A 13937-nucleotide genomic window follows, 5' to 3' on the forward strand; every position below is an offset into this window, starting at 1 on the left:
TCCATGTAAGATAGATTATAAATACTTTGCACATGCAGTAACACTATGCTCCCACAAAAACTAGAGAGGGAATCTTATACTTCAAACACTCAACAGGCTTAGAAATAATGATTACAGAGCCTTTCATGTGATTCATTGGCATGAAGCAGGCAGACTTAGCTATTACCGTATCTGTGAAAAATAAACTGCACTCCATAGACAAATCTGATATCGTCTATTTTTTTTTAATTGAAGCTTATCATTGAAAGTGAAAGTCATGACATCCGCTCCATAAATAACTTGGAATTCTTTCATTATATATATTGAAGGCAATCATTGAAAGTGAAAGTCATGTTCTATATATATGTAACAGGAAGGGAGAAAATGCAATGGACCAGACCGGGATTCGAACCCGGGCCCCCTGAATCTCTAGTCAGGTGCTCTACCAACTAAGCTAACTGGCCACCGGCGATCGAACCCGGCTGACCGCTGCACACACTTATATATATATATATATATATATATATATATATAAAAGAGAGGAGAAAATCTATGACTGCATTGATCGGGAATCGAACCCAGGACCCCTGCATTACTAGTCAGGTGCTCTAACACTGAGCTATTGAGGCCGATATCTAAAATCTGTATAGTCCTATGACTACAGTTTACATTCCACCCTTCTTTAATTTGTCTTCAAACGAACAACCCAGATTCTTTTTGCCCTTGGCAGGACAACCTGCAAGTTCAGGGGTGGCCAACGCCACTAACTGTAGTATAAGAGAGGATTCTATGACTGGACTGTGGATATCAGCCTGGATAGCACCTGACTAGTAATGCAGGGGTCCCGGGTTTGATTCCTGGTCCAGCCATAGATATTCTCCTCTCCTATACTACAGTCACGACCTCCACTCCACAATGAACTTAAATCTTTCATCATATATTGAAGCCATGAAGCAGGCAGACTTTAGCTATTACCGTATCTGTGAAAAATAAACTGCAGTCCATAGATAAATCTGATATTGTCTATTTTTTTAAGCTTATCATTGACATTGAAATTCATGGCATCCACTCCTAGTTTTCATATGAGGACTTTCTTATTGTGCAGAGTGTTTGTATGGGTGTTGAAGCTATGCATGTGGGAAGGAGTTAATTGATTTTCTTAAATTTGTTTAGAAAATTAGTTTGTTGAACTTATTCAGATTTGAAGAAATATTACAAAGTGAGTACTTGGTTTATCCATTTCACTTATCTTATAGTTTTAAGGTGGCTAACTACACTAAAGCATTGGGCTGGTGAACCGCAGATCTCGAGTTCAAATCCCCCAGTCTTTTGTTCAGATGTGTTGAAATATTTTTTTTGAAAATCATGTTTTTATCCAAATTTGTATATTTTTTGCCTTTTTGTCATATATACTTATTGTATATCATCATATGTTATATAATTAAATCAATTCGTACTGATTTGAGAAACTATTTCTGGGTGTAGTGAGCCACCTTTAAAAGCTAAGACTTTGTAATCAACTTGAAGATGTGCACATTGCCAGGGTCTATATTCCCAACAATTTTCTAATTTTCTGTGATGTTTGAAAGAAAAGTTTTCCCCAGAACTAATCATTTTAACTGTATATATTTGAGTCAAATTTAGAAAATGTGTCACTTTTGGTGCTATGCCTTTGTGATAGTGTTAGGTACACTATAGATGGCCTTCCTACTAGCTCTGTCTAGTGGGTTAACCCTTTATAATATCGATCAGCAGACCACTGATTTGTTGTGTCAGAGGTCTCAGATTCAATCCTCAGCAGAACTTTGTCCCACAGGTGCTGGCACCCTGGGAGAGTCAGGACACCTTTCTCCCTCTCAGGATCGATTCGAGGGGGACTGTGTTGTAGTGTCTGTTCATGAAGCCTTTATAACAATGTGACAAAATTTCACTGTTAGCTTTATATATAATTGAACTTTGGTATCTCAAACACCAATATATCTCAAATACCACTGGATCTATCAATGTGATTTGACCACACTATAAGTATTTTACCCTCGATATCTCGAATCCTCTAATATATCGGAAGTTTTCCTCGGTCACATTGAGTTCAAGGTAACAAGGTTTGACTGTGCATGCAATGGGTTTTTTGAAACCCGAGTAATGGATATAATAAGACTTAATTTATGGATGTAGTAAGACTGAATTTATTGCTTTACTTTCAGGCATGTGCCCCTAGATATGTATATCTGTCCACTCAGTTCAACAAGCGGGAACCTGTGGGTACGTGCTACCTGGCCCGGTCGGGCAGCACCACATTTGAGGAATACTCGCCTTGTAGAGGAAGTAAGAAGCTTGATGTTGTTGAGGCGTCTACGGTCCAGATAACATTAATATTCCCAACAGTACTAATTTAGATTATTTTCTATGTGAAGAAAGTAGTAAAAATATTTCAAAATTGATTATAGTAATTCAGTTAGAAACAGTGAAATTGCAAACTTTCTAAACAGTCAAAGGTTGGTGAAATTGTACTCGAGACACTTGACAGCTGAGGAATATTCAAGGTATTTTTTACTGAGCTAGATTATTTTTTGATAGGTAAAAAGATTTCCTAAATGTGTATGATCGTACTATGATTTTGTATCATGATTGATGTACAAGGGGCCTGATTGATGGCTGAATCACACACGTGCGTCCCTCAGATATTCAGAATTCTCAAGTTATTTCTGATCATAATCATGTGATAACATGATTTTGTAGAGAAATTTCAAGACCCTGGTAAATACAAGTTTAGTATTGCAGTGCTGTGATGCATTGAGACATAATGCGGCTCTGAAAACATTTGGGAGTTTATTATTGCAAGCATAACCAGCATTGTTCTGACAGATACAAGTTCAGCATTTTTTTTTTTTTTTACACCAACTGCCAAAATATTTGCAACTTTTGGGGTTCTTCCACACCTGAATAAAATTTACAAACTTGTACCTGCTCAGGTATTTACCTGGTTTTGTGTGGGTGTTCATGTGCTCCATTTTATAATTCTTGAGTGAATTTTGTGCTTACTAAATGTGGAAACTATCTAACAAATGTTACTTAATATTTCCAGGTGTTTATACTGTTATATAATTCAATATGTGCTCATGCAGCCATATTTATTTGGACCAATGATGTTTAATATATCAGACTTATTAAACTACAAATGTAGTATGTATGTAAACAGGGTCAATATTGTACTAATGACAGGGTGACCAGCTGTTTGTGGATAACTAATAGAATCAGATTCAATGTTTATACCAGAACCAGGTTCAATGTTTTCAAATATTTGACAAGCTAGTTATTGAAATGACACCCAGGGTTTTTAGTTTTAATTTTGACAGTTTTTGTTTTAGAAATTTTAAAAATAGAAACTTAAATGTCCATCACATGATTTCTGGAAATTGTAACTTATAATTTGTCCATTACATGTTTTCTACATGTATGTTAATTGCGTTTTGTTCAAATTTATAATTTCCATAAAGAATTTCATTTGAAGTACAATACAACATACGTATAATAGCAATCCTCCAAGGCCAGCAAAAAACTGTTTGATGTATCCAATAAAATTTTCGTTATTTTTCCTCTCATTTGGGAATAAATATCATTTGGCAATAAGCAATATTATTATAAACTATTTCGTCATAAGTACTTATGGCGAAATAGTTTATAATATTGCTTATTGCCAAATGATTTATCATGAAATTATAGTTTATGATATTGCTTATTGCCAAATGATATTTATTCCTTATGATGAAATTATAGTTTATAATATTGCTTATTGCCAAATGATATTTATTCCTTATGACGAAATTATAGCTTATAATATTGCTTATTGCCAAATGATATTTATTCCCAAATTCCCATGTTTTACTGTGTAGAAAAGTAGACAGTGGCTGCAGTTGTTGTCTTTTCAACTATATTCATTTTACAACTGTAACAGGAAGGGAGAAAATGTAACAGACCAGACCCTGATTCAAACCCGGACCCACTAAATCTCTAGTCAGGTGCTCTACCAACTGAACTATCTCTTCACAGGCGATCAAACCTGGCTGACCGTTACATTTCCCTCTCCTTAAATGTCTTCACGCTTGAAGACCTTAATCTTCTGACAGGCATTTTCACCTGTCACTTTCAGGGGCTGGTCTACGGCACCAAATGTATCAGGAAGGGAGAAAATGCAACGGACTAGACCGGGATTGAATAATGATGCACTATTGATGCTCCACAAACAATTTGGTCACCCTATTGTCATATGTTTAATTCGTATTATAATGTATATCTTTGAAAATTATTGAACATGTATTCTGATTAACACAGTGGGTTTTGTTATATAAATCAATACATGCTAATACTCTAAGCTAATGTATTATCTTAACTTTGAAAATATACATATCTCTCTGTAAGGATCATATTAAAGGAGGTTGGACTATAACAGTGGATTTTGGCCCTGAAATAAATCCTTGGATCAGCATACATAAAACAGTTTTAAGTTAGTACACGTACAGTGTATCCCCTACCTTAAGACCAAAGCTCTGGATTTCCCTACTCCTAGCTGTCTCAAAGATTAATTTGCTATTAATTCCTCCTTTTTTGTTTTTTTTTTGTTATCTAGATCAAAAAATCCAGAGCAACATTTTTGTCTTGGGAAGCAGAACAGTTTGTTCAAAAAAGCTCTAAAAAAAATGGGGGGGGGGGGATAATTGTATAAAAGCACCTTGATGAGCACCTTTATTGTTTAAAAGGTTGACATGGGGGACATAATGCAAGAAATTAATAAATTAGGTCTTAGAATCTGTCACTGCAGTCTCAATATATTCTTTGTGCTACTTTGAATAAAGTATTGAAATGTTAACAATAAAAATTGGTACAATTTATTTCTGGTACAAAAGTATTGTTTTGCACTGTTTGCAGTGTTTAATATAAAGCTTATTGAAGGTGTACAATGAATGAAACAGATCAGTGTTTTCTGTGTGTGCTGTTTGATAACTTGAGGTGGTTCTCTGATTTTAGATGTCGATTTGCTAAGAGATACAGTGGACCAATACCATAAGTCCGGCTACTGTCAAGCTGGCTTCTCAGTAGCCATGGCAGCTGTAAGTCTGGCCAGAACGCTTCATTGCAAAATCATTTGTCAATTTGTGCACAACAGTTTGAAAGAACACAATCATCAGTTTTCAAAGAACACAATTATCACTTTTGAAATTAGTCCAAATATATGTTAAAAGTCCACCAACACCTTCCTTCCAAAACAAGCAGATGATTATTTGTTCATTTATCTTTTGCATGATGTTTCTTTATTTCATTTATTCATTGAATGTGTTTTGCATGGATTGGACATGTTGGAAAAAGCATGCTCTTATTAATAAGTATTACTAATGCACAGAAGTAGATAATGTACAGATACAAAATAAACACTGGGTGACTGTCGTAATTGTAGTTAAGGTACTAATACTACATCATAACGGTCATTCAGGGCTTCACATTGAAACTGAAGGAAGCCTATAATAGTAATCACTTTGTCTGTCTGTCTGTATGTACTCAGTGTTAATGGTCTAAAGTCCTACAAGAGCTTTCAAAAGCTCAGTTATTGCCCTTACAATTCATTATTATTTATATACTTGTACCTTTGTTAAGTGATATATAAGAAATACATGTGTAGATACAGTGTATATCCGTATATATAGATAAAATGAAATGAAGATGACTAATGCACAGTATAATGTAATTTTAAAAAAGCATGAAAATACACCACCACCCCCAAAAAATCCCCCACAAATTTCATACCTGTTTTTTCAAAGTTTAGATTTTGATATAAAAGTATGTTTAGCTTATGATAAATTTAAGAGGAACAGCTCTGATTACAGAATTCAGGTCAACTGGTCAAGGTCACAAAGACGTACTAATTAAGTTTATAATCAAATAACTAATGGAGTAACTTTTAGTTGTAAAATTTCAATGAACGATTACTGATAATTTACCAGTACTTAAGAGTCTCCTATGTATATTTTTAAATTGGTGATAACCACAAAATTATTAGTTGAGTAAATCTTCAATATTAAAATTAAAACAGACCAAAATAATTGTTGGCAATTTAGCCATCAGAATGAAGGTACAATTGAATTAACAGAATCTGTAAGTTTTGGGTTAATAGCTGTGTGCAATAATTGAAGATCTCTGGTAATTGTATTGCACAATCATGAAAAAAACCCAGTATTTAACAGAGAAGGTGACTTCTGTTGAGATGTATAGATTAAGTATTTAAAGTTTTGTTTTAGCAGTCTTTGTTTTGAATGTATGATTCATACTTTAAAGCATCACTTGAAACATCTGGCCATGCCAAACCCAATATATGTACGTTCTGATTGAAAGTGCAAAACATTACATTTGCACTCTTCTAATATTTTGATATATCTATTTTAGTTAGAGTTTATATATATATGTTTGTAGATGTTGTTTTAAAAGTGTCTTGTTTTTTTGTTTTGATTTTTCATAATCTGAAATTGTTTTTCCCTGCAGCATACAGCTTGGTGTTTTGCATTTAGTGATAAACTGGTTTTTGATTACAGATGGCATAAGTAGTCTAATGTTATGGGGCTATCATCGAGTCGGATTTTGTCAGGCAGGGATGTCTGCCACGTTTTCAAATGTGAGTCTCATCACTTGTATTGTATAAAGCTGTTTACGTTGCGTCATACTCCAACTTCTTTTGTCATTGTAGCGTAATTATTAGGTGTAAGAACTTCTTGTTAAGTGCCTGAATTCCTGGGGATAGGAAAAACCCATTGAGACAGATCAATAATAATCATCATTTATCGGGGGGGGGGGGGGGGGGGGGGGGGGGGGGGGGGGGGGGGGGGGGGGGGGGGGCAAAATTTGTCTAAGGTGTTCATGATAGCTCTTCAAACCAGATGCATGGACCGACAGTTTGAAGTTTATAAATATATCAGTGCCTCCTACTGTCAAAAACTCCACTCTGCAATCAACCCGTGTACAACAAACATGATCAGTATATTGTCGCACAATGCCGATCCCAGCCTAACGAAAAGCAACAACCAGGTGTGGATTTATTTGTTAATCTTAATGTGATTTGAACGAACAGTTCCAGCTGGACATAGAGTGTCAGACAAGGGTTTTATATGATATAGCCTTACTGAGTGTCAAACAAAGGTTTTGTATGATATAGCCTTACTGAGTGTCAGACAAAGGTTTTATATGATAGCCTTACTGAGTGTCAGACAAAGGTTTTATATGATATAGCCTTACTGAGTGTCAGACAAAGGTTTTGTATGATAGCCTTACTGAGTGTCAGACAAAGGTTTTATATGATATAGCCTTACTGAGTGTCAGACAAAGGTTTTGTATGATATAGCCTTACTGAGTGTCAGACAAAGGTTTTATATGATATAGCCTTACTGAGTGTCAGACAAAGGTTTTATATGATATAGCCTTACTGAGTGTCAGACAAAGGTTTTATATGATATAGCCTTACTGAGTGTCAGACAAAGGTTTTGTATGATATAGCCTTACTGAGTGTCAGACAAAGGTTTTATATGATATAGCCTTACTGAGTGTCAGACAAAGGTTTTATATGATATAGCCTTACTGAGTGTCAGACAAAGGTTTTATATGATAGCCTTACTGAGTGTCAGACAAAGGTTTTATATGATATAGCCTTACTGAGTGTCAGACAAAGGTTTTATATGATATAGCCTTACTGAGTGTCAGACAAAGGTTTTATATGATAGCCTTACTGAGTATGAATATGTGATGAAGCTGTGATGCCACTAGAATGTTTACATCATGATACCAGAATTTAGAATGAATGAAACCCTTTATACATAAATCAGATACTTTAAACAATCAGATTAATGTATCCTTCAAAGTTATTTATAAAGAAATCATTCAGTTACTGTTTTGCTGTTGTTAACTTTTCATAATTTCATCTTCTTTAGAACCACTTGTTGATTGAATTTCAACCAAATTATAACTTGGCACACTACAAGTTGATCCTTATACATGTAGGTAAAGGAAATTCAAGTTTATTGAAATGAATTGCCCTCTTCCCTTCCAAGGGGAGATAATCAAGAAATAAAATTGGGAAGAGTCCTTTAAAAGTCTTACTCTCGAGAATCACTGCACCAGAAAAGATGAAACTTACATGGAAGCTTCCTGACATAATGAAGATTTGTTTTGTCCAAAGCGTGGCTCCTAGGGGTATGGGCAACAATCGGGAATTACAGTTATACATGGGGGATAGATGTGGAAAGTCTTTAAAACCTTCTCAAGGAGCAATTGCCATGATTAGTCATATAAATATGTGTGCTAGTGATAGTTACATTGGCTTTTAAAGTCCTACTAGCTCGATCTGTCTAGTGGGTTAACCCTTTAGCTTTAACCCTTTAGCTTGATCAGTAGAGCTCTGGATTTTTGTGCCAGAGATCCTGGGTTCGATACTCAGCAGAGGCATAAAAGAGTCTCTGTTGGATTAGGTACTTGTATTAAGGAAGTTGATGGACTAAGTAATGGTTAACACAGAGGAAGTTGATGGATGAGGCTATGGTTAATACAATAAGGAAGTTGATGGACCAGGCTATGATTAATATAGAGGAAGTTGATGGACCAGGCTATGGTTAATACAGAGGAAGTTGATGGACCAGGCTATAGTTAATACAGAGGAAGTTGATGGACCAGGCTATAGTTAATACAGAGGAAGTTGATGGACCAGGCTATGGTTAATACAGAGGAAGTTGATGGACCAGGCTATAGTTAATACAGAGGAAGTTGATGGACCAGGCTATGGTTAATACAGAGGAAGTTGATGGACCAGGCTATGGTTGATACAGAAGTTGATGGACCAGGCTATGGTTGATACAGAAGAAGTTGATGGACCAAGCAATCATGTTGTAGTCTTGGTGTTAGTATTAACCATGTGATGCTGATCTCAAAATTGCAGGTCCTGATTTTGACACTATTTCAGATGATTAGCGGTCTCTAATGTCTATATGCAGGTATCATGACTGAATCATTTAGCCAGTAGTTGGGTTAGTAAACTGACATTATCTATAAAGTTCTGATAATGTCAGTGACATCACTGACAATCTGACAGTCTGGACAGTAATTTGTAACAATTATCAATCAGACCAGTCGGGGCTGCATTGCACTTGTCAATCTTAATGCACAAACTTCAAGTTAGTTTACGACATTCAAAGATGTCGCTACGACCATGCATGCATGTTCAATATTTAAATTGTCATGACATGGATACAAATCGGCATTGTGTGACAGAGCTTAATGGGGATTTAGTATGTGGGACTTGTCAATTCTAAGACTACATTGTATATATTGCTGTGAAGTTGTACAATCGCAGGCTTGAATGTATACAGATATTGTACAAACAATAAGGCAATTTGTGTAAACTATCACATATTATTTATATCATTCTTTTGGATGAAATAAAACAATGGGCATATAGAATCTTTAAAAATTGCAAGCCTCCTTCCACATGTGGTCAAGGCTGAGAAAACCACCCAGAGAAAAGAATGGAATTCAGAGCTGTACCCGAGTTTAATGGATTTTTGCCTGTTTTGAGGCACATTATTGTATGGAAATTATCAATGCATTTTTTTTTCATCGAAACCTGATAACAGACAGACAAAATAAGCTATATCAATTAAGACTAATTGGTTCCAATGAGTTTGTAAATTCAGAGTGTCAAAGGAAGAATGCAAAAAAATAAATAAATAAATGACACAAGTAATCCAAACCTATGTTAGCCATCTTAGTGTAGTCTATCTCAAGTTCCAGTTCTGTGGAAAAGCAGGAAAAACTGGATATCGATGTACAGTTAACTCTCAAATTATCGCCACTGAATTTATCGTCATTTTCGTTATAATGCCACATTTTTCTGATAATATTGAACACCAAATTCGCTATCGTCATTTATCATGGTGTTTTATTGCAAAAATCTATTTCAATGTGTAGATTATCTCGATAAACTACCATATGGGTACATGTGGTCAGTGAAGCGGAACATGGGTCATTATCGATCTTCGGCGTACACCTGGGCAGACACTAGGTTCTCGATCAGTAATTGCTGTATTAGATAAACAAGAAACTTACTTAATATATTAAATGTCTAGTTTTGTTGTTTTACATCATTATAGCAAAATATCTCAATTTAGCAACTGCTTCACCATGAAAGAGGTTTCTGTTGAACTTCAAAGAAAATAAGTTTTGCCAAATTATTACAGAAATTTACACAACAGGAAATTACCAATTATTTTACTGTTTTATAAGAAGAGTCCATAAAAAGGGGCTATGGGTTACATTTTGGCTGCAAATGATGAAATTCTTGTTGACCTTGGTCCTGATAATGATGGCTCACCTGACAGGAAACGGCCATGCAGTGCGCTTTAAAATGCCGACACTCATGGACAAGGATTTTAAATTACTTTGAACATACTGTGTATGCTGTGTATATGTCTTGTATGTGTATTGTTTTAAAATGAAGCATCAATCATTATATATCGATAGAATTATTTTAGTCATGTTAGAAAATTTGAAAATAATATTTTAATTACGATATATTTTTACATTATCGTAATTAGGTATTGGTATTGTAAGTAAAGGGAAGATAAGTTTTACATATACAAGAATAGTTAGTAACTGCATGTTTACCCCAAGATGGTGGAAATTCAATTCATCACCAAATTCATTATAACACCATAAAGGCAAAAGAACAAAAGGTGGCGATTTATCGAGAGTTGACGTATTGTACAAATAGTCAATGAACTTTTAAGATGGCCTGAAGTATACATAACACATTTCATGGAACAATTTAATTAAGCTGTACACCAGGCATAATAAATTAGAAAAAATAGATATCATCTTAAATTTAAACATTTAGTAGAACATCATCCACAGGTTTGAGTATACTGTGGTAAGTATATGATATGGTAGTTTTGCACTGAGTAGATAATATATTAGGGCCCACTTTGCATTCTTTGAGATAGTGTCTAGTGTGACCGTATATATAACTGGTAGCTAAAGCAATTGGAGTCAGCACAATCTAGTCAGTAAACTCAGATGAATGTCATATTGGGTGTAACAGTGATATCAGATATGACTAGTTCATGGCATGACAGTATGTATGTACGTGTACTTAATGTTAGATTTAGATTGTCTGGTTATAGTTTGTCATTATATGGATGTCATGGAAACAGGCACCCTCCTACATAACATGCACATAGAATATTGCCCATGTACACTTTTTAAAAAAAACATTTAGTCTGCACAAATTTGTGTTCTTTGAGACTGTTGTATTCATTTAGATAACGGTATCTATAATTTTGATACATCTGTTATGTATTAGATGGTATATGTGACTATAATGACAGTGTTTTGAATGCATACTTTCAGAATGGCAGCCGAATTTTGATTGGTGCACCTGGTGCATTTTACTGGCAAGGTGAGTCTGGGATGACCCCCCCCCCCCCTCCCCCCACCCGACCGTGTCCACAGATCCGCAAAGATCAAATACTGTGGTGCCAATATTTGAAAAACAAATCCACTACAAGAACTGTAACTTAGAAAATTCTAATTAATAGATGCATATGCTAATTAATTTGACATACATTCAATTCAATTTAAGGTTACTCCATCCTTATGTGAAGTGAAATAACTGTATCAAGTTCCACTTGATATAGTTTGTTTTAATCAATAACCAAAGAAAATATGTATGTTGCCACGTACCTTTTTAAAAATGTCAAAGATACAAAAACAGATTGTGAAGTTATATATGTCAGAAAATCGCACAATGTCATTAAAAAGAAAATACATAAAAACTTGTTCAAATGACCAAGTTATAATGTCAGTATAGTTTCAGAAAACTTTTATTTTATAGATGTATGAATTGATTGGGGAAATTATTCTATAATAGAGGGGGGCTCCGTGGCCGAGTGGTAATAGAGCATCGTGATCAAAATCACACGTGTCGGCACAGGTTTGAATCCCGCTCGCGCCGGTAAGTGAGAAAGTTTCCCAGTTTACTTCCACCAATAACAACTGGGTACCACCAGATAACTGAAAAATTGTGGAGTATGGCGGAAAACATCAATCAATCAATCAATCAATCAATCTATAATAGAGATACAGCTGAGAAAACCAGCATAGGAGTTATTGCCCTTGATAACATTTAAAAAATTTTTAATATAAAAATAAACTTTTTCAGTATCAATAGTTTACCAGCTAGATTTATCATTTTATTCAGTGAATAAAATTCCTCCAAAAGATATATTTCTATCATTATGCAAAGTTTGATTGACATCACATGAGGATGGAACTATCTTACTTATTGTTTTAAACTTCTAATATGTAATTTTACAGGCCAGGTTTACAATTACTGGTTGGACCTGAATAACAACAAACTGTCAACAAGGGAGGAAGGAGCTTCAGAGGATAATAAATACAGGGGTAAGAGGAATGGGAGTGAGATAGGCTGGATTCAGATTACACTCATTTGTATATTTATAACATCCATCATACTGTAACTAAGTACATATACACATACACTTTGATCCTGTGGGGATCCGGGTTAGAATAGGTCCTCAGTACTCTTTGCTTGTCATAAGAGGTAACTAAATGGGGGTGGTCCATCGGATAAGACCGCTAAAACCGAGGCCCCATGTGACAGCGGGTGTGGCACGATAAAGATCCCTCCCTGCTCTGTGATAAGTCATAAGCGCCAAGCATAAGTCTAAATTTTGCAGCCCTTCCCTGGCAATGGTAACATTTCCATATGAGTGAAAAATTCTCGAGAGTGCCTTCAATGTGACATTTAGATATATTGACATTTTATTTATTAGCAATAATAATTTTCGTTCATATGTTGATTCCATATATCCCTGTGAACTCGAAATAAAAGACACCTGCACAGAGTTAACTCGTTCACTTCTGCTTCATACTTTGATATTTTATTGAAAATAGATATTAAAGGGACTGGTTCACGATTTTTGATTAAAAATATTTTTCATTTTTTATGGTAAACATTTAAAATATAATTCATTTAATATTGACAGCCAAAATTTTGACTTTCTGAATGCATGAATTAAAACAATATTTTAACCTTAAATCTGTGTTTTGTAAACGAAGTCTTTTTAATATGTATATAAACAGAGAAGTGAAATACTGATTTTGTAATATAAAGCATCTTAATTTTGCATAGTCACAAATTCTAACTTTTAGATGACACATTTTGCCCCAAAACTGCTTGAAATGTGAAAGATATAATAAACTCAGATCGATATCCATTTCTTTTGAAAATTCCATAAGCAATAACATACTGCAATCTTTGTTTACAAAACAAATAATTAACTCTCTAAAATGAGCTTCTGTGATAATTAATGTATATAACCTTAATTTTTATGTGAACGCTTTTAAACATTAGACAGTAGATTTTGATCACTAAAAGCGAAAAAGAAAATTTTGGGTAAAATTGTGAATCAGTAACGACAAACTAACAACTCAACTTTATGATAAATGGGATGATTTCAGCTCCTCCATCGTCAACATCCCATATTTATGTAGCAATATTCCATTATCACCTGCATATGGTGTTTATATCTCTCAAAATGATTTGATACGCAATAACTTGTTCTGCGTATGGTCAGTTTTTAAATCTAAGCAGGCTACTGACAAACAAGTTGATTGTGTAGGGGTTTCAACAGTCTCATTTAAAGTCAGCATTTTGCAAAGTCTATGGTTGTTATAACAGTCTAGTTTGCCAATACAACCTATCATTGGGTCAAATACTGTCTGATGTGTTTCATACTGACTGTTAGGCCGTTATCGGCACACTGATTTTGACTACAGATTACTCCATTTACCTGATCAAGATTTAGGGCTCACGGCGGGTGTGACCGGTCGACAGGGGATGCTTTCTCCTC

General features: G+C 34.8%; 1 protein-coding gene across 8 annotated transcripts in view; it reads left to right on the plus strand.

Moving 5' to 3' along the window:
* LOC125665724 (integrin alpha-8-like) overlaps positions 1–13937 on the plus strand; it is a 62098-nt gene that overhangs the window by 16997 nt on the left and 31164 nt on the right. For 2 of the 8 annotated variants that reach the window (XM_048898517.2, XM_048898521.2), the window contains exons 4-8: positions 2184–2304; positions 2719–2736; positions 5005–5087; positions 11413–11461; positions 12379–12465. In XM_048898517.2, coding sequence (XP_048754474.2) covers positions 2184–2304; positions 2719–2736; positions 5005–5087; positions 11413–11461; positions 12379–12465 — 358 coding nt within the window. Of the gene's footprint in view, positions 1–2183; positions 2305–2718; positions 2737–5004; positions 5088–6560; positions 6641–11412; positions 11462–12378; positions 12466–13937 lie in introns of all 8 variants that reach the window. The other 6 variants (XM_048898518.2, XM_056152427.1, XM_048898519.2 and 3 more) reach the window with 3 other exon arrangements.

This window comes from Ostrea edulis, chromosome 10 (genome assembly GCF_947568905.1).
Source record: "Ostrea edulis chromosome 10, xbOstEdul1.1, whole genome shotgun sequence".
Classification (NCBI taxonomy): Eukaryota; Metazoa; Mollusca; class Bivalvia; order Ostreida; family Ostreidae; genus Ostrea; species Ostrea edulis.